At 38.6% G+C, this 22,510-nt stretch overlaps 1 protein-coding gene across 3 annotated transcripts in view; it reads left to right on the top strand.

The window, feature by feature from the left end:
* The window catches only part of LOC109030502 (protein takeout), a 47,290-nt gene that overhangs the window by 15,031 nt on the left and 9,749 nt on the right, over positions 1–22,510 (top strand). The window contains exons 1-3 of one of the 3 annotated variants that reach the window (XM_019041496.2): positions 2,222–2,847; positions 16,510–16,605; positions 22,055–22,147. In XM_019041496.2, coding sequence (XP_018897041.2) covers positions 16,530–16,605; positions 22,055–22,147 — 169 coding nt within the window. In that variant the 5' untranslated portion in view covers positions 2,222–2,847; positions 16,510–16,529. Of the gene's footprint in view, positions 1–2,221; positions 2,848–15,808; positions 16,080–16,509; positions 16,606–22,054; positions 22,148–22,510 lie in introns of those variants that run through there. The other 2 variants (XM_072298430.1, XM_072298429.1) reach the window with 2 other exon arrangements.

Raw genomic sequence — 22,510 nt, forward strand, 5'->3', positions numbered from 1 at the left:
TGACGAGCGCAACTGACCCATCATACAAGAGTTCTGTAAGCGTAATTTAGAGTGTGCACCGCACTAGCGGATCCAGCAATTTGGCAACACCGGATTTCCTACACATAAACCTATGGAAATATACCGATTCTTAGAAGGGTCAGGTGCTCCGACAAGAATCGATTATTTACCATGGTTTTAAATGGAGGAAATCCGGTGTTGCCAAATTGCTGGATCCGTCTCTGGTGCACCGTCTATATCAAATAAGATAGCAATGGCATTACAAATCACCCCGACACCGCAAGGGTCAACCTGGTGTGGACACATCTCTGTCCATTATCTGTTAGCGTTACCGCCCTCTCAGCGTTATCACTGACCCTATCCACCCCTCGCTAACTCGGAGCTGAGTGGCGAGTGTGAGTGACAGTGGGAGCTCGTGTGAATGGAAGAAAAAGAACGACGGGCCGTTTAATGAAGAGAGGCGAGTGGTGATTCGCGGTGGTGCGACGAGTGAGGACTACCAAGTACCAACAGTAGTCAACAACGCTAGCAACACTTCAACAGGTGCTTTGACTGCTCTCAGCCGCGATTCCTCCAGCGCCGCCGCCGCCATTAATCACAAACCTTGCCTCGTCGCCAAGTGGGTGTCCGAAGAAAAAGCTCCATTAGCTGTTAGCACCGTCTGTACCACCCCCTCCGAGAAAAAAATATGAAAGGATGCGCACATTATGCACACTGGAAAAAAAACACATTGGATCTAGGGTCCAAGCTCTTAAAAACGTCTTAAAGAAAAAATACTCTTGATTCAATCAGATTTAAGCTTAAATCAAGAAATAAGCCTCTTAATTTGAGCAGATTTCCTTTTAATTTAAGCTTAAATCTGATTGAATCAAGAGTCCTTTTTCTTGTCAATGCTTTCAACAGTCTGGACTCTAGATCCAATGTGTTTGTTTTTTCCAGTGCATCTTAATTTAAGGGATCTCTGCTGTTAACATTACCTGGACCGTTGAGTCAAGGGTTGAGCACATTGTTAAAGCGTTTTCAGTGAAATTCGGAGTGCATTTCATTCTGGAGTATATGTTTGTCCCAAAAAAACCAAAAGATAAGAGTGCAAGATGAAATCTAACTCTTTCCTCGGGGTGGATTTATATCTCACAGACACTGGGATCAAATCCTTAATTTCGGATGAAACTACCCTTGTGTTCGTGCAGATTTCTCTCCTCCTTACATCACTACGGCTTTTTTGTGAGGGATTTTTGGGTTTTTTTTTAACTTCCAGGCTCAAAACGGAATGCAATAAGAGAATTTTTCTTTCCAAGATTTCTAAAGTCGACCTAAATCCAATGGTTTTTTTTCGAGTGAAGAACGGGATCAACCCTTAATTTAGAGGAAACTACACTTGTGTTGTGCAGATTTCTCTCCTTCTCTACATCACTGAGGTTCTTTGGGGGATTTTTGGGTTTTTTTTTTAGTTTCCAGGCTCCAAAAGGAAAAGCACTAATGATTTCACTCCAAGATTTCTAACGTCGTAATCGAGAAAAAAAGAATGTTGGTGGTCACTAGCTTCCTGATCACGTGTGATTCCCAGGAAACGCAGTAGTCTGTGCTAGATTTCTGACAGTGCTTCTCAAGCAGATGCATAGTTACTACTAACAGGATTTTAGTACAGGTCACTAGATTTCCTGGCGATCGTAAATAAACAGAAATCTAGTGCCTACTAACATAATTTTTTATCCGTATAGTTGCATTAGCACATTTTATAAAATTCTCAGGGATCGTTCATTGGTCATCATGAAATGAAAATCAGTGTTGCTACTTGCTCGGGAAAATATATTGAGTAGCTGATGGTAAACTTTGTCAAGATCGATTAATTAAATATCTTTGATTGATATTACGAGTTTGGAAACCGTGTGCCACAGCACTGAAGTATATTGCTTAAGATGATTTGGACGCTTTTAATCCAACTGTAATTTCCCATATTTGAAGTATAAATTTCATGATAAATTGACTTTAAACGACTCTTGCTCGCCTTGAAAATAGGATAAGAGGATTACTAAGAGAGTGTTTGCCTTATAAGTTACTAAGTAGGGAGCTGACTAATTTGTTTGATTCGTCAAAAAATATGAAAAATGTAAACAAAGTTTTTTTTTTTAAAAAAAAAATTGGACAATTTTTGTCCTTTGAACATTTTTTTGTCGACGAAAATGATTCTTTTTCAAGTCTACAACACTACGACCGAGCTGAAATGTTTTAGCGCTTCAGCAAATACATGACGTTCCATTGTGCGGCGAGTTGGGTCAGCTAACCCACCGGCGACCGGCGTACGACGCTTCAGCCGGTCATAACTAGGTTAATATCGATGGTCATTCCTCGCGCCAGTTACGTCATTCAGCTCATTCACTCCTCCTCCTTCTTCTTCTTCTCTCGGCGACAATTTTTCGACGAGAAAAAAGTCCATTTTTCGCCTTGCTCGAGTAATTCACCCATTTTTTGTCACCGCTAGTCCGAATCCCGACTCGTCCGCCGCGAAAAACGTTTTTACGGTCGGCCTTTTTTTTCGTTTTTGTTTTTGTTGTTTTTTTCCACCTCGGTTGAAATCGGCGGAATTTGCGAGTTCTTCGCCCGACTCAGCTTATTCGTGCGCGTCCTACCGGACCGGCATCGGCACTCGCAGAATCCGTTCTTTTTTACGGTCGCCTTTTTCCAAACCTGTCGTTTCCTGTGTTATTGCCCCTGCGTTCAAGTCACTGGCGTGTGTTTTGTTGTTCGTCGGTGTTGAAGCTCGGATAAACCGCGCCACGAAAATCTCCAGGATTTTAATCGAGCTACTGGGAACGCACTGCTCCCTGAATTTTTTAGAAATCTAAGGTGAGTTTCTGATTTCTTCTTGTTTTTTCTTACGCGCACTAGAAAAAAAACCACTTTGGATCTAGAGCCCAGACTCTTAAAAACATCGACAAGAAAAAGTACTCTTGATTCATCAGAATCTAGCTTAAATCAAGAACCAAGCCTCTTAATTTAAGCGGATTTCGTTTTGATTCAAGCAAAAATCCGATTGAATCAAGAGTATTTTTTCTTGTCAATGTTTTCAAGAGTCTGGACTCTAGATCCAATGTGTTTTTTTTTCCAGTGTACGGGAGTATTATTAAAAATCGAGTTGGTTGCTTCAAAATTAAGTTTGATCACGATTAAGACGTCACTTTTAAGAGAGCACTTAGAAGGGAAAATTCAAAATCATTCCTATTGATTCCTGGACAATTTTGTTCTACGTGACTATAAAACTGATGATTATGGTGGCTCTCATGTTAGCTACTGACCAGTTTTGTTTTCAAGATTGTACCAGTCAACAAATATTGGTGCATCAAAATTTCATGCGCATAAATACTCGAAATTGCACTTGTTTCTGAATTTTTTTTCTTAATGAATGTGAGTACACGCCTCAGGCATAATAAGGGTAGATTCCAAGAATTATAAAATGGTATTGCAGCGTCAACATTTTTAGAATGATGTTAAGATAAATCAGTTAAATTTTAAGAATATGCAATCTGAATTTCTCAGATGCTTTGCCAAAATTGGCATAACTGTAACTAGATTTTTCTTCCTCACTTATTACAAGGTCTAACATCCAAAAAATGCGATTCAAAACCGACAGATGGACGATTTTTAACGACTGTAAAAACCTACGTGCGAGAAGACACCCTCTTATATATTTTTCTGAAAAATTGCCGACTTATGGATATTTCTACGTGTTATTTCTTCTTCTAATAACACTTGACATTAAGGCCCACTTGCAGAACTTTAGGGGCACATTCGGTGAGTCTGCCACAACAATGGTTAAAAAACCATTGTTGTGGCAGAGAAATTGCATAACTGCCACCGTTGATAGCTTCATGAACATGGCCCTGAAAACAATTCACAGTGGAGCCTGCAAAAGAGGTACTTGTCAAAGAATGTATACTTTCATTTATTTTGAACCAAGAATTATGACCAGTATATGATGAATGTTAAAAACAATTCAATCGGATTGTGTCACGAATTGTTCATTGGGTTTCGGTTAAAATTTCCATCAAAATCCGTGCCATCCAAATCTGTTACAAATTGTTTGCTCACAAAAGCGCGTGATGTATAATGCTTCTTCAAAACATCGCCTAGTGAAAGAAGGAGTTATATCGACAAATTATTGATACAGACATTTCAGTCTTATCCTCTTCAAAATCGGTTAATGATCTCAAAATTTCAAAAAGTTATGGGGGAATATTGACTCAGTTATGTCAAGGAGTACTAATTTCAGAAGTTGTATGATGTAGAGAGCTTTGATTTTGAGTAAGACATCAGCAATTTAACGTAAATGGAAGTCTTAAAACAAAGAATGATTGAAAAGATCGTCTCCAATTAGAGGATGCGTCAAAAAGCACCACTATTGTGATTTACTTCATCAAAGCCCTACAATTTTCCCTCGTTTTTTCTCTTTCTTTGTTTGTTTCGCCATCGGTGTGCAAAAGTTTCATCCCTTCTTGGTTGACACATCACAATGCTTGCATTAAGGTGATTCGATGGACGCCATATTTTGTGTCAGAACGGCATGCGATATATCGCATCAATTGGTTCCATATTTTCAGCTACTCGTCATTTTTCTCCTATTTTGAGATCGCACTTCTGTTGTCAGGAGTCTAAAGCACTCACTTACCAATTTTAACAAAGAAATTCAACGTAAGAAAGGCGTGGTTTTTTCAGAGAGAAAACATCGCATTCGATACTGATATCGAAACTGCACTCGAATGCGATATTTTCTCTCTGAAAAAACCACGCCTTTATTACGTTGAATTTCTTTGTTAAAATTGGTAAGTGAGTGCTTTAGACTCCTGACAACAAAATTGCGATCTCAAAATAGGAGAAAAATGACGAGTAGCTGAAAATATGGAACCAATTGATGCGATATATCGCATGCCGTTCTGACACAAAATATGGCGTCCATCGAATCACCTTAAGCAAAGAAAGGCATAAAAATTCCACAACGTCGTACTAATGTAGCTCTTTCGCCGGGGAAGAAGCGATAGGCAGAAATACCATACTTTTGGTGTTTCGATGATCATTGAATCGTGTAATGCCTATGCCTATGATTACAAATTCGCTTAGTGAAATCTCGTTTACGATCATGCGAAGCTCATTTCTACACGTCGTTAGAATACCGATTCTTATTTTTCTTTTTCTTTTTTCTTTTTTTGGGCCCCGTAGGGTCAAAACATTGACAAGCTATCGCGCATCCTACCTCCGTCAGCACCTGCCGATCATCCGAAGCCCTAGGGGTTGATAAAGATATTGCGTGGTAAAAAACCGATTTCAGGACTTCATTTTCACTCATTCTTATGGTCCATCAACAAGAACCAAACGTCAAAAATCGGCCAATAGGTTGCTGATCTACGAATGTTATGTCAGAAGTGTCCTTCTTTTTTCTTTTTTTTCAAGCAAGCCGTAGACCTAAAAAAAAAAACAAATTATGATTTGCAGGAAGACATTTCCTCAGCTTTCAAACAGTATATCAGGATTTGGAATTTCACAAATGGTAACTTTGGAAGAGCAGTTTCTTGCGATCGAATCTTAACATTTGCCGACAAAATTCACGATGATTGCATTCAAGTTGAATTTCGAGGTTGACATTGTTAACAACTGTGAGCCCGATTAAAAAATAACCATGTCGTTTAAAAGATAATATTTTTAACTCTATTCGAAATTATTGGTTTATGTCCAACGATTTCAACTTTTGAATATTCTTGCAAGGAAATAAATGACGCCATCGGGTACTTCAATTTTTTTTTATTTTTTTTTTTTTTTTAAAAAGAAAAATATAAAACCATAGCTATATGCAGCATTGGTAGCATCATTCATTTTTCAACTCTTCGTGTAAAATTTCTTCTAAATTGTCAAAATTTTCATTCTTTGAAGGAGTCCTTTTTTTTCTTTATGGATTCTAATTACTCTGAAGAACCTTTGAGTCAAAACCTGTAAATTTTCGAACGTTCACTCGAAAAGAACTTTTCGGTCAATTTCGCTGGGCGTTATGAGAGAACGATACCGTTCGGAGGCCGTACTCACAAGTTTAGAGGTCACTGCCTCATCTAGCATAATCTCGTTGAAACCAGTCCGACAAGCCAATTTAATCGAACGGTGTGCTAGGTGTTAAGGTTCTTAGGTGACCGACATCTCGGATACTCTCCGTTAATTATCATTAGTCAAAATATTTACATACGCAAACCGATAATCAAGATAATTTCAAATATGGATTGCTTAATTTCATAGAAGCACAGTTGAATCTAACTACAAGGCCCCAAGTTCTCGCCGCTCTGCTATACGACGTCTGAGTCATACCCGTCTTTTAACTGATGGTCGTGGGTCTTGGATCACAATTCCGGAAAAATTTAAAACCCGTTGATAATAGTGCAATAACTTTTCTTGAAAAGGTGATGAATTTTACCATCATTTTTACACATCAATGCGACTGTCAGTCAAAGCTAAACCTAATGCTGGCATCGAAAAGGGATCTGTTTTCATTGTAACTACCGAATCCTGGTAGCTGATGTAGTCAAACTGAATATGCCATGTGCCTTCGAGTAAAAAAAATTAAAATTTTATATCAGCTTAAGGGAATTGACTCTGAATCATTTGGCCCTAAAAACACCCACACATTCTAAGTTTTAGCCTTTTGAAGAAATTCTAAAGGTGGAGAATGATAAATCGCAATTTCAAGAAAAACGCAGCTGTATCTTGCCTTCGCCGTTGTCGACGGTTAGGGTGTGTGTGTGTGTGCCTGTAGAAAAAGTTCTTTTCAAACGTTTATAACATTATTTCATAATGCTTATAACGAACTAATGTTTTGATTCACTATTGTTGAAAGCTTGAAAGAGCGTTAAGCATAAAATCGGTCTTTATAGACACTTTAAAAAAAAGGCACTTTCATGGCATGCATTTTCAGAGTTTTGGCTCATACTTTTATTGCCACGGATTGGTCACCAATACCGCGAAACGCCCGTCAGAGTTTTGGCCGAGTAGCGCCCTGAGGCAGACCCCCAAATTTTTAATCGTTTCCTTGAAACCCCTCAATTTATCGACAAGGTCAGGTCAGGCTCACCATTCCATACATAACATTTAAAACTGGCCGCAGTATTTTTATTCCTCTCTCTTTTCCTCCTAAGTGGAATCAGAACCATCAAAAAGCCCGATGAATCGGCTCCTCATTACTTGCTCAATGGTCAAAATCCTAACCTTGTTCACTGACCCACTGGACAGGCGACATGCCGCCGCCGCACAGTGGATCGAGTCAATCGGAGAGGTCGGACATGACATTTTTTACTAAAACTGCAAATTTTGACGTTTATTCCGTCAAATTTTAAATACTAAGGGGTGTTTCTAGAAGAAAATTTCACGAGGAAACGGATGGATTTACTTTTAGAACCTTAAAAGTTTGTATGAACGGAGTTACAAGCGTTTAAAGTCTCCAAATTTTGTCCGACCTCACCTATTGCTTCGATCCACTGTGCGCCGCCGGTCCAAATGAATAGGAGGCGAGAGTTCGATGATCGGCATTGACGCTGCACCTGCGAGGAACCTCGTAAAATTGCTCCTTTACACGCTGCCGTGCTGAGGAAGAACGCCGTATGAGCCGTCAGGCGTTGCCATATTTATTTCACTAAAAAATGAATTTACTCAGAAAATGGTGTATATTTTCCTTCACTTTTTTCAGGCAATTTTGTGTACAATTTCTTCTAAAATATCTGAGAATTTCAAGGGGAAAATGCATAATTTTCCTCAAAAATACGTGTTGTACGCGGAGAAATTTGACAACTCTCGAATGCTCATACGGCGTTTCTCCTCAGCCTTCACTAAAAAACGATTTAACTCAGAAAATTGTGTTTATTTTTCTTCACTTTTTTAAGACAATTTTGTTTACAATTTCATTCAAAATATTTGAAAATTTCAAGGAAAAAATGTATAATTTTCCTCAAAAATACATGTCGTACTCGTATGCAGAGAAATTTGACAATTCTCGAATGCTCATACGGCGTTTCTCCTCAGCCTCCACTAAAAAACGGTTTAACTTAGAAAATTGTGTATATTTTTCTTCACTTTTTTTAGACAATTTTGTTTACAATTTCTTTTAAAATATTTGAAAATTTCAAGGGAAAAAATGCATAATTTTCCTCAAAAATACATGTCGTACTCGTATGCGGAGAAATTTGACAATTCTCGAATGCTCACACGGCGTTTCTCCTCAGCACGGTACACAGTGGATCGAGTCAATCAGAGAGGCCGGACATAAAATTTATCACTAATACTGCAAATTTTTATTTTTATTTCGTCAAATTTCAAATTTTGAGGGGTGGTTCTAAAAGAAAATTCCACAAGGATGCCAATGGTACCAACTATGGAACCTCAAAGTTTTGTATAAACGGAGTTATAAGCTGTCAAAGTTTCCAAAGTTTGTCCAATCTCTTCCAGTGTCTCGATCCACTGTGCGGCAGCACGGTGGTACTTACCAGCGGGTCGATTATTGAAATTGATAGACAAAGCTATAGACAAAAGAGACAAAAGGGATATGGAGGAATCCTATTGGTGGAAGCGGGTGGTTGCGATGGACAAAGGCAGCAGGTAATAGACTAACTAACTGCAACCCACGAGAACCCGACAGTTAGTCTATCATTTTCTCCCTTAGTCTATAAGAACCACACACTTCAACCAATAGGATCGCTCCATACTCCCTATGCCCTTTTTGTCTATAGCTTTGTCTATCAATTTCAATAATCAGCCCGCAGACTCGAGATGACTCACACTCAAAGCACGACAAAAAACACAGCATTAAGGCGAATAATCAAACCTCTATCTTAGTAGGGGCCTCGTATCGAGTTATAATATGCAGTTATTAAAGTTCATCCTAAATGACGGTGGTATCTTATGGCTTAAAAATGATATCCGATAGATTGGGAACAACATCCAGTCACTTTGAACCGACTTTATCCTTTAAGTGCAAACAGGCCCTCGCCACGCCTCCTTACTTGCGTTGTCGGATCAAATCAACTTGTTTTTCTTTCATTAATGTAAGAGTGTGGATACGCCTATTTTTGGCAACGTAGCTTCATTTAATATGCTGCGGTGTTCCAGAAACTTGTTATTCCTCAAGGTACTTGCGATGTCATTGCAGCCAATTTTGATCACTCCTCAAAAGTGGATTCTAATTTCATGCCACTCTCCGGCTGTAGCTAATGAATGATGGTCGATTAACTTCAAAGAGGATAATACAAATCACCCTTATATATAAAAGAAACTCAAAAAAACATTTTATTCCTACTCAATTTACAGGCACCAAACAAAAACTCTTCATTCGGAGTCGTGTATGTAACGTAACATTTAATTGTAATCTCACGTTGGCTAATAAAAAATTATGACATCAGAATGTAGAATTACTGACTCATTTTGTAACGTATGAAAATATAAAGTAATGCGTGTTTTACAGTAAGTTGGTTATTTCCACATGTCCTCCGCAAAAATGGGCAGTCGTACCCTTTGCCCACAAACGCATGATGCACTGGGTGCGATTTTCAGTATTACGATATCCATGTTCTCGTCAAAAATTCACGTGAAACACGATTTGTACATAGAAACTTACTGAAAATTACTTCCATCAATTATAGTGAGCCAAGGTGTTTTGATGCACCAATCCCGCTCATTGAATAAAGACGTAATCTATTTGAGTAAAATCGCACACTAAACGTTAGCGGGACTTATTCTTCGTCGCATGTAAATATTACAACCTCAATATCGGTGCTTTGGCTCAGCTATTGCACATTGTTTATACTTTGAACGATACAGGGTCGCAATCTCGCATGTGCATATTGTTCATACCACTTAAACTACCTGCGAGACTTCCTCTACCAAAGTTGAATATTGGCTAGGATTTTTGCGGCCTTTGGCAGGTTGGCACCTCTAAGAAAACCGCTTTCGCAGGTATTTAGATCTGGCGTTTCTAACTAGACAGTACTTACTTTTTGTCACAGTTCGCTCCAGAGAGTTACTGGGCCAATTTTTTTGGTTTTTGTCGCTATTGCAAATGACCCTTAAATGCTTATTTTGCAATTAAGATGTACAATTTCCAGCTCATTTTAGAAACAATGTATGTGCCATTATTTCCCATGTGCAGATAGGTGCTTTTACATGTGAGTAAGATATTGTTGTTCTTAATTACAAAATGAAGTCCAAATGAGCCTGCTACCTTTCACTTTTTGTGATATGAATGATGAAGCAGTCCTTTGGGGGTGCAAAGTGTCTTCTCGGAATTTGGCTGTATATAGCGACCAAGAGGCAATTATTATACCCAAAAGTACGAGATACGAGATGTACGTAAAGTGCAAATATACTGCGTCGAAACAAATCTAAGAAAAATGGACTGAATTTTGCAATTAGGAACTAAAATGTCTGTCTCAGTTCAGGAGCAACGTATTTACTGTTAGTTTCCCTGTATACATGCGGGTTTTTTTTTATAGATGAGTCAGATATTTTAGCTCCGATTTGCAAAACAAAGTCCAAATATTCACAAGTTTCCCAAAAAAATCTGTACTCCATCGGAAAAAAAAATCTAAGAAAAATGTACTGAATTTTGCAATTAGGAGCTACAATTTCTGGCTCAGTTTAGGAACAACGTATGTACTGTTAGTTTCCCTATGTACATACTGTTTTTTTTACGGATGAGTCAGATACTGTAGCTCCAAATTGCAAAACGAAGTCCAAATATTCACAAGTTTCCCAAAAAATCTATACTCCATCGGAAGAAATTCGAAGACGTCAGGATGTGATTACGACGTTTCCCCCTGCGACGGCAGAGCGGAGCGTTGAACCGCAGGAGCTAGTCCTCCTGGACTTCACGCAAATGATACTAGCGGTGATGGTCCAAGCTGCAAGTTCATTATTGTTCGGGCTCGTGGCTCAATGTCTCGTTCGATCGACGCACAGTGGATTGAGTCAGCCATAGAGGTCGGTCATGACATTTTTTTACTAAAACTGCAAATTTTGGTGTTCATTTCGTCATATTTTTAATTTCAATGGGTGATTCTAGAAGAAAATTTCACAAGGAAACCAATGGAAACACTTTTGGAACTTGTAAGTTTTCTATAAACGGAGTTATAAGCTTTTAAAGTTTTTGTCCGACCTCTCCTATTGGCTCGATCCACTGTGCGACGCGTCTATTTTGCCGCCATAAAAATTGAGTTGATCAATCCCAGCGGCGCAATTACGCGGCGGACACGCGTTTATGACAAGTCTATCTGGACGACTAAGGCCGTTCCCGCTCCTGTTCTGCCGTGCTAAGGAAGAACGCCGTATAAACCTTTAGGCGTTGCCAAATTTCCTTTGATAAAACACGAATTTCCTGATAAACTTCCGAATATTTTCCTTCCAATTCTTCAGATAATTTTGTTCACAATTACACTTAAAGTTCCTGAGAATTTCAGGGGAAAATATACATATCTTTACTCAAAAATAAACGTTTTATCGAAGGAAATTTGGCAACTCTCGAATATTCATACGGCGTTCTTCCTTGGCACAGCAGTGTTGGCTCCCGTCAACTCCAGCTTTGCGCGAGTTACACAAGACAACGGACGATAACCGACTCTGCCACATTGTATATACGCGCTCGAACCCCTGTTTTGTGCAAACGTGTTGTAAATGGATAGTGCAACTCCAATGAATGGATCACTGTACGAAGCATGACTTAAAGCACTTCGCTAGTTTTTTTTTTTTAAATTCTACAAGGAAAACGAATGGCAAAAAACCCTACATCTTTGAATCAATACTTGAATAAGATATCATTAATATAAACTTCGAAGGATTCAGACTTTCAGCGATTCTACCTTTTTCTATTTCACTCGAGAGGTTGCCAGATTGTGCGATAAATTTGAATATTTTACAAGTATTTGGATTGGGAAAAGTGCTAAAAAAGCAACTTATCTGGCAACAATAGAGTCCGGGAGGGACGAGAGGCTGCCTTCCTGTGAAAACCCATGATTTAGCTGGAAATGTCATTAAAACAATTGATTCCGTTTGAAGCATCAATTGTATACTAGGGGAAAGCTATTTTAAAATAATAATTGTCAATAGACACAGATGCTACAGAAAGGGAAAAAGGAAAAGGGAAAGGAAATGAAATGAGGATATGATTACTAATATGCAATCAGAGAGAATAAAACAAAAACATCAGAGAAATTTATATGCGATGAAAATATAAGAAAAAAAAACACGAGTGGGCTCATTGCAATTCGGAACTCGAACTATACTATCTTTGAGCAGTTTTTAGACCCCTACGCCACTGATAATCTTCTTAAGAGGTAAAGATGAACTTTTGCTACTTCAGCGAGTCAAATCGCCGAAGGAGATCCATGGATTGTCTTTTGCCGCCACCCGATGGAATGACGTCCCAGTCAAATGCGTTTTTGAAGAAATGATCGATCCCCATCATCGATTCATCTCCATAAATCTATTCATGCGCAAATGATGGCACGCTTCGGAAACAAGGTTCCATGACGAAATCATTTTTGCCTGCAGAGTCTCCAAAATGTATACATCTTAGTGATGAAACGTCCAATCACTGAGAAAAATGGCTCGCGGAGCGAGCCGAATGTCACTCGCGTAGCGAGTGATCGGGGGTCCAGGGGGCGCAGCTCCTTGGCTGGCCGTGACGGACGCGCAAAGCGCGTCCAGAACAGCTAGTATACCTTTAAAGCTCTAATTGAACCACGTTCTGGAGCCGAAAAATAAAAAATAGTCACCCCACCAATCATGCTCAGCAGTCAGTTCATAGCGTTATCAAGCCTGAAACCACGAGATATACTCACATACGGAAGCCTATATGGTGCTATTCGTGCCTATGAGATAAGTTTGTGATATAAACGAAGAATTGAAGGCGTTCTGCCATTCTGGATCCTCGCGGTTAATAAGCAGGTCGTCGGTGAAGTGGTGAGTGCCTGGACAGTCAAAACGCCTGCAACTCCGTCGTATGCAACATGGACATCCATGGAGCCCGAATAGTTGCATCCAGGATTGATAGAAATAAATGTGTATAGTGCTCGTCACATTTAACACTGAAATATAACACCAATATTGCAATCTTCGGAATATATGGTCTGTTCAACGTGATATTCATATATTCCGATGATTATATAAGAAACCTATCATTCGGAAAATATTTAAGATGAAGAGAGCTTGTTTAGGACCAAATATCTATATAAGAATACTTGTGGCATCTTTGGGTTTAAATCTGATTCTGTTTCGAACCCTTAAGACCTCTGTGAAGTATTTCAATTATTCTACACATGAGGGCGGCATTCCTTTTGAAAGCACTGTACATTGGCTCTCATGCACCTACGACTGTCTTCAAAAAAACTATGTCATTTTGTGTGCACTTACGGATTTTTCATACGTCTCGTTTTCATTAAATTAGGATGAATTTTGCTGTTTTAGCTGTCTCAGTAATTTCATCTAAAAGGGTTTAGACGAATTTTGAAGAAAACTCGATTTCGAAAATTTTGCGCTTACGGCTCTCTTCGCTATCACGGCAGCACTGCCGTCAACCTTCCCAATAGCCAACTACTTGTTGACCGCATCCTCTCGGTACAACCTCCGTTCACTGTACAGTTAAAGTACATAGAGCTTTAAGCTCGATAGTCAACGACCGCACGAATGCTGTTACATAATCTCTAGCACTCATTGATAGTTGCCGGTTTACATTTTATATTTTCCCATTCCCGATTTATTACATGGCTGAGTAATAATTGAAACTTTAGTTGATTAACCTCTTTCCCATTCAATTATCCAATGCCGATTTGTGTAAAATTTGCAATATTTAAGCGGCACTGTGCCAAAGTTACAATCTCTCGGCCTCATTAACTCATGAGCCGTTCAGGATTAGGGTGTACGACGCATTCCCTTGGGGTTTGGAAGTGAATGTAATTATAGCTATCTTTCACTCTAATCATACGCAGTTATAAAATGGGGCCTGTTCTGAAAATTTCTTTTTTTCTGAGTCCTCAAACGGGTGAAATAAGCCATGGAAAAAATATTCCGAAGTTATGTAGTTTGCGATAAAGCGATTGTTATGCCATTTAAAACTATGGATGAAGATCGATAAACAGGGTGTTCGCAGCGAACACCCTAATAATCGATTCTTTACCATATGTTTAAATGGCAGAACAATCGATATATTGCAAAGCACGCCACGCCACTGGAATTGACCCTCTTAAGAGAGAGAATCAAAACTCGGCTCAGCGATCCAAAGGTTAGCTCCGCGACCTGAAAGTTCGATTGAACGAACCAAAAAACTTTGGTTCGTGCAAAACATGTTGGACTGACTGACTTTTCTAAGTTAGGTAAATTCAGACTTTGATCTCCAAAATTGTATGGTTGATTTTATCGACAAAGGAGGTCAGCTTGCTCGACTAAGGATTTAATATTCGAACTTAATCGACCTTAATAACTAATTCTTAATAACTAATTTGAGCTTAATGTATTGAACTTATTGCTTTCTGTAACTGAGGTATTTTTTGTGACATGTAAGAAAATGTGTAAGTAGACGTGTGCCGACAACGCAAAATGTATGACCCTGTGAACTAGAATTGACAAAAGTGTATTTTAAAGAGAAAAATCAGAAATTGAAGATTTTGAGTGGTCACCTTAATTACAAAATATAAAATTGTAGGCTTGAGACTTCCTCTAGTAGCGCTTACTTCAGGTCCATTTGCGATCTGACAACTAGGAAAGTGCTTGACTGGGCTGGTCGTCCTTTGCAACGGCCAATGGCCCACCATCAACCATCAACGTTCAACGTGTTCTTGGTGAAATACATAGCCTCATCGCCATCATCTGGTTTGAATCCTTCTTGCCGTTCTGGGCGAGCTTCATACATCACGTGTTTTTTCTCACTTTTTCCTCATGAGCAATAACGGTTTGCTGATAAAATAATGAACACTTTTATGTAGAACAACATACAGTACTTTTTTGAGCACTAACAGCGCGACAATGCAATAATATGTTATAGTTGCGTTAACACCATTGTCATTGAGTTAATATAATCAATGGCAATAAACAAAGAAAAAAAAACTGTCATTAAATGCTTCCAAACATTTAAAATATTTGCGAAAAATGTAAGTCCGTGGGTTGAATTCCGTAAAACAAATTAGATGTTTCGATGGCGGCTGACATTGATAGGTTCTCATACTCCGTTTATCTAACAATGATAATGCACTTAATTTTTGAATATTTCGAATGGGCTCAAAATTCACAGTGCACGAAGATAAATTAAAGACATGGCTTAAATCTCTTACAGGCTAAAAATCACAAAAATATACGATTAAGGCACCCATGGAATTCCAGCTCTCCAGTGAAAATAGGAGGCAAAGAGTGAATTTATGAATTTGACCCCGTGTTGCCATTGAATCGTGAATAACAAAAATGAGCAGTTTTGAAGGAGTTCACCTGATTGAACTTTCGGTGATCGAACTTTTTGGTTTCCCCACGGAGTTTTCCATCACGAGTTATCTCTGTGGCGCACTTTTTTTCTAATATTCCGGAAGATTTAGTAGGATTCCTTGGACTTACAACGGAAACTCTGACTCAACAAGAGGTGAAAATTCTAGGTTGCACGGTTCGATGACTTAAATTCGCGAATTCTCACGATGTTTACTCAATGTGCACACACTTCGTAGAGAAGTCATCACTGTGACTGCTCCTCCATAAATTTCATAACAATGATGCTCTCGTAAAATCCTATCTGCGTCCAATAAGAACGGGATTAGGCCGATTGTCCGAGCTTTCTCATACCTAACTCCTGAAAAATGGGACTTTGAGGTGGGGGTCATCCTCTAGCCGATAGCAGTATAAAATTTAAGCTCTAAATTCTTAAGACAGTCGTGATTCAGAGTTTAAATACGCGCGTTGCTGTCCTCTGAGTTTTGCGTTTCATCGTCAAAAGGTGTTTATTGTTGATTTCGCGGTATTTGGTGTTTTATCAAAATTAAGTGTCAAACGATGCTTTTGGAAGATTCCTAACAGCAGAGATTTAAAATGTTGGTGTGCATTCTGCCGTTGCTTCTTAATTTCCTATTCTTCTTTTTCTTCTTCTCCTTTTACTTTTTAATTTAAAAATCTGATCATGCAACAATTTAGGAAGGGTAACCCAGAAAAAAACTGTCAGTGCTTGTTAGCGTTTTTCTAGAACTCATCATGAAATGGCCTCTGTCATTTAAAATAATCCATTTTAATTTGAAAGTAACAAACGCTAGTCACGCGCTTATGATTAAATTGAAAAGACTATAGCTGATCTAACGCAGAAAGAGAGCGAATTTTCTGTATACAGAAATAACAGGCTTTTGAGAATACCTGGTTTCCTATTTCAAGTATAAAAGAGGGTGAATAATGGGAGTGGAGGGATTTTTTTATCTATGTCTTTTCACGACCTTTACAAAACTGGTGAATCTTATTCGCATTCTGTTCCAGATAAACACGTCAAAATCAAGATGAAAAATGGAAGGACTGTTCTGCTGGGTGGAATCGTGGCGGCAATATCTTTCATCACAATCCAGGCGGCAATACGTAAAGTTTCATTTCACCTATTTTTCATTTATTATAATATCAGAAATGTGAAGACAGGAGTTAGTGAGCTAGGAAGTAAATGGGTCTGTAAGCACACTAAAGAAACAGATAAATTAACATCTTTTTACAGCTGTTTGGAGGAATGACTGCACAAAAAGGTCTTATGACATTTCGTCAACGATTTTTTGTCCACGCACCTGTACTTTCTAGTAGTTTAAGTCCACGCGTTTTTCCAGGGCTACTATTTCGCCACGGAGGTGTTGCATAGTATCATACGAGATTGAAGGCACCCCAAAGTATCATGATTGATGGCATCTTTTGAAAGCAAGAAGTTCCCTCGCAAATAATTAAATGGAGTGACGAAGACAAGCAAGCAGTTCCAACGCCAAAGCGTTGGCGGGCGCTTCTTTAACACTGCGCATGCGAGGAACGTTTTCATACGGCCAAGCGAGAGTATTGCGTACGGACGATGTATAACAAATTGCCTACGTGAAGGTGGTCCGGCAGCAACATACCCGCCGCTAGTCTCTGGAAAACAATAGAAAATAGTAGTTGCGTACGTTGCCAGCGAGCGCGCTGCGAGCGCATCTGTTTCAATTACCTAGCATCGAGTCGGGCCTCTAACTTTCTATTCTCTCTGACATAACCTTAAACCTTCAACCGCACCAGAGCCGCAAACAGCTGACGCTTGACGATGCTGCGCCGAGAAAATGAACCAATCACAAAATAGCACAGTAATACGTCACTAAAATGAAGAGATCACGTGACTGTTCGTGATTTTTTCGAATCAATCTGAAACTACAACCTCGAATATGAGGCATTTAAGCATAACGAAGCCCCAAAATAGTTTAACCAGGTAATACGTCCGTGCGAGATTGTTATGCTTAGAAGCAAAACATTTCACGAAAACTTTTACGAATACCAGATGCAGAAGAAAATCAAATTTTCCCGGGTGTACCAGAATGGCGTCATTACCCATAAGGCAAAACGGTATGTAGTATAGTACATGTTACATCGGGGGAGTCGAACGGCTGGAAAGGGCGCATCTGGTACCCAGAAGCGCCCAAAAGTGAGCGGTAGTAGAAGAACTTACTAAGTCCTAGTATCCGTATTCAATAACGTTTAGCATGATTTTAGCGGCTCTGGTGCTTGCACTAGAGCTGCTATTCCGGACGGTCCCAGCTGGGGAGTATCAATGCAGCATGTTACATTGTAGAGACCGCGCGTTGGTTGATGGGAATCGGCGCCATTTTCGGCTATGTTCCTTGTCATGACTTTATTTTATTGCATACTGTTTTATTGTTAGTCAATGCTATGTTGTGTATTGTATTTTTGGAATCATGGTGATACAGTCAACAATTCAAAACTTGTTTGTGCTTTTATCTCGTGATGGAAAAAATGTACTTTACGTTCAAAATTTGAAAATTTGAATTTTAAAGTTTTCGCGGTTAAGGAAGCTTTAACCACTGGGTTGGAGCTTCCTAGTCATTTACTCGATATCAGCTGATAGCAAACAAAGGTTACCAGGGAAACCGTAAACGTCTAACAACTATCGTGGCCATTGGGGCGATTATTGAAATGATATCGACTGTATGTCGCCGCTTACGACAGGACATAGCCCTATCTTAACTGTGTAATATATCGCAATTCGATATTGTTTTGATTTTTAAAAGGAGCAATTCATTCATACAGTTCCGATTAGTTTTGGCGAACGGGCCCTTAACCTACGGCACTCGGCTCATGGGAATTTTTTAACTCTAAATTTTTTAACCTAACTCTTCCATTCCGGGAACATATTTATTGAAAACGGCGACTTTTTCAACAGTCCTATTTTTATCTACAACATCTAAGTGGCCCTTCATAATCATTTAATTTTGGCCCCTGGCCAGAAAAAGGTTCGGAAATTGCAGTGATTTTGCCGAAAATGCTGAAGTAAGTAAATTTGGGCATTTTTTTTCCTTCTTCAAACTCTGTGGAGAAGCACTTCTCCTCCAGTACATCTATTTTTTTACTTATCTCTCGCAAGGTACATTTACAGAAGGTGTGTTCCAGTATTAACAGTTCAGATTCGTTGTTTTTTTATTATAACGCTTATTTCGGAAAGCAATTATTACATTGTTCAATTCTACTGACTTTCAACACTCGATTATACTCCCGGCAAATTCTGCAGCAGCGTTTCAAATGTTGACTCTAATGCTTCCAACAGCCATCCGATGTCTAAGGGTTTATTCCTAGATTTAGGGATTTTCCGGAATTTCCAGGGATTTAGGGATTTTTCAGGAAATCTAGGGATTTTTTTTTGATGAGGTAAAGTTACCAAAAATCAACTTTTTAACCTCAATTATAGCTTCGACAATCGAAAACATTTTTTCATCTATATTTTGTAGGCCTTTTTGGCAACACTATTTTCCCCGCAAATAAGCCGGAAATTAAAACGATTGTGTCCTTCGATGTACTTGACATTCAACTGCATTCAACCTGTTAATAATAAGAAATCAACTAATATTCTTTCATTTTATTGGTCTGGATTAGCACTGCTTTCAGAGAGCGCCAAAATTCAAACGAGCCAATCAGATTTAAATATTGCAAATCGCTACATCGAATGACATCATGATTCTTCATAAAAAAATGGCGCTTTTTGCAAAATCTAGGGATTTTTTAAGTATATTTGAGCAAATCTGGGGATTTAGGGATTTTTAGCGAAATCTAGGCATTTTTTTTCTTCCCCGCTAGGGATTTAATATCGGAAGACTGGCTTCCAGTATCGCAGCGTTGATCGTCGCTGATGTCGAAATGGAACCTAATGCCGGACATACTGTAACACCTCCATTCCTCAATTCCGGTGAGGAATACGTCTCTACCCTTAACTCAATATAAATATACAAATTGATAAGTGAGTGCTTTAGTCTCCTGAAAACAGAATTGCGAAACTTAAAATTGGAGAAAAATGATGAGTAAATGAAAAAATGGAACCAATTGATGGAAAAGTCGCATGCCATTCTGACACAAAATATGGCGTCTATCGAATCACCTTAACTAAATAAAATAACCAAATTTTCAACTCTCAAACTATCAACTATCAACTATCAAAATTCAAACTATCAAAATTTCCAACAATGACAAAAATGATTGTAATATACCTATAATGTAATGAAATATACACGCTCTAATCATTTAATTTGTATTACCTTTATGTTATGTACCTACATGTTATACTATTTTTATAATAAATTTTGCCAACATGCTTTTCAATTCAGTCTACAACATTTCATTCCGACGTGGCAATAATGATTTATAATGCCCCTAAACATTAAAATGAATTACAATAGTAATGCCGCATTATAATGTCGTATTATACATCGCAACGATTCATGTCCTACTGATTATTGATTATTGTAAGATGAATTCTGTTTTCTCTGATTGTATGTTTCATACGTGCGAAGCAAGTACGGGTCACTAGAAACGTGGTTCGTACGGGTGGCTGATGAAATTGATCTTCGAATACCTTTTGATGAGCTAGGGAAATGGAACCATCTGCATCTCATGGACAATAAATAGTTGCCGTAATTAAGGTCATCCCGTGATTAAGGTGCCGTGATTTAAGTCATAAATTCTTCATCTAATTCTTGATTCATCTCCAAAATGTCTGCTAAAGCTTTCATGCGCTTCTCCTTGTATGCATGAATGAGCAAATTGGGTATCGAACAAGCGGACACTTTTTGAAAATTTAGATGATTCTGGACAATATCGTACAGAAGTCCACGAGCTGCAGATAGAACCATTACCTCTAGCTCATCAAAAGTTATTCGAAGATCATTCAACAACCTCTTTGACAAGTTGCAAAAACTTTTCGTTAACAATAGTGTCACACGGTACTAGGAATATTTACTATTTAACGAACCTTATATTTCCCTGACTCAGTCCTAAATTATAGAAGTATGCGTTACTTTTCCAGCAATCCAAAAAAACAATTATACAAAAAACCAATACCTACACTTTCAGATATAAAAATGCAAATTTTTTGCAGCCTCGCTAAACGACTTATCAACCAGAGATTTTTTAGGAAGCGGACCTCCAAAGAGCTTTCAAAATTAAAAGTATACAACAAGTGATAATGCCATGTATTCGCCATATCAAAGCCCAATACACATTTATACACCGGCTACGTAAATCTGCTAAGTTACAAAACATGAATCGACAGTTGTCGGATTGTACATCAATGACAAAATGTGTCTAGGCCCTCATTCTTGACTACAACTACTGCCCCCAGAGCCGCTCTCCGACGCCAATGCGTTGGAGCTTCCTGCTTGTTTAACTTCATCAGAGGAAAAAGTGACTTGATCAATCAGAAATATGCTCCAATTTACATGAATCAATTAAAAAGATAATGCTTGTTTAAAGGAATAATGCTTGTTTAAAGGAATAATGCTTATATAAAAAGAAAAGCCACTTACTTCAAGCAAAAACCCGATTTCATTCAGCTATTTTATTCTTGATTCAAAATAAAACTTCTTACGGCATATTCAAGAATGTTTCTGCCTATATCGTGAAAATTTTCTCTCTGAAGAAATTCAAAAATTATGCTAAAATTTTTAAATACGGGTGCTAGGACTTAGTGAGTTTTTGGACTACCACTCTCTTTTTGTGCCGTAGTATCTTGATTTATTTTGCGAGGAAAACTCAGCACTCTTAAAGGAAACCTGCCATTTTTTATACATTGGAGAGCTTTCAATTTCGTATGATACCTCTGTTGCGATCTAGTTGCTTGAAGCGCCGCAGCGCGGCGGGCGAGGGTCACTGGCGCGACACGCGCACTGGCGCCTACAAACCTAACAGGGATACTTCACGCATTGCGCAATGCGCGAAGTATCCCTGTTAGGTTTGTAGGCGCTAGTGCCCGTGTCGCGCTGGCAGCACGCCGCGCCGCCACACGCTGCTTCGCTGATTTGGGGTACTTTGTCTCCGTTGCCTGCGACCGGGTTTACCCATGGAAGATAATATGAGTGTTTAAGAAAATCTAAACTAAATACACAAATTATGTTATTCATTTCTCTCAAGTGAGATTTCTGTCATTGTAGAACATTTATTTTCTCCGTATACAAACGAAAAGGACGAAATAAAAAATTAACTAAAATCATAGTATGTAAAACATGTTTAGGTAAGATTTCCTCGTATCTCTGTCTTGACAAACTTGCTTCTCAACGACAAGAGGAAAAATACACTGCATGTTGTAAATAGTAACTAAAATTTCTGGCTCATCCATAAAAACAATCACGTGCATAGGGAAACTAATGACATTGTTTCTAAAATGAGCTGGATATTGTAGTTACTATTAACAAAATGAAGATACACATTTATTTTGTCTTCAGCCATCGATACCTGTACTTACTGGATACATATGTTGAAATTTTGGCGCAGTCCGTTAATTGTAACTAATCCTGTTTTTCAGCTGAGTACATCAAATTATGCCGCAAAGCAGACCCCCTCGTTGCGAAGTGCATTAACAATTCTATAGAAGCTCTTCGTCAAAAATTGGCCGTAGGTACTGTCTATAATTTCTTTAAAATATGTGCTCCCCATTACTTCACGTTATTTCAAATCATGATATCGCTATGATTTTCCCTCGGGTATCTCAAATTTAATGCTCAATATGTTTTTCATCGTGGTCGCTAAGATCACCCATAAAATTTAGCATCGAGACTAGAGGCGGGTCCAGCAATTTGGCAACATTGTCTTTTCCCATTTAAACCTTTAAAATGTATTGATCATTAGAGGAGCCAGGTGCTCCGACAAGAATCGATCATTTAGCACCGATTCAAATGGAGGAAAGACAATGTTGGCAAATTTCTGGATCCACCTCTGATCGAGACATTGATAAGAAATCATCCACCAAGCTGGAGGGAAA

The sequence above is a fragment of the Bemisia tabaci genome, chromosome 3 (genome assembly GCF_918797505.1).
Source record: "Bemisia tabaci chromosome 3, PGI_BMITA_v3".
Lineage (NCBI taxonomy): Eukaryota > Metazoa > Arthropoda > Insecta > Hemiptera > Aleyrodidae > Bemisia > Bemisia tabaci.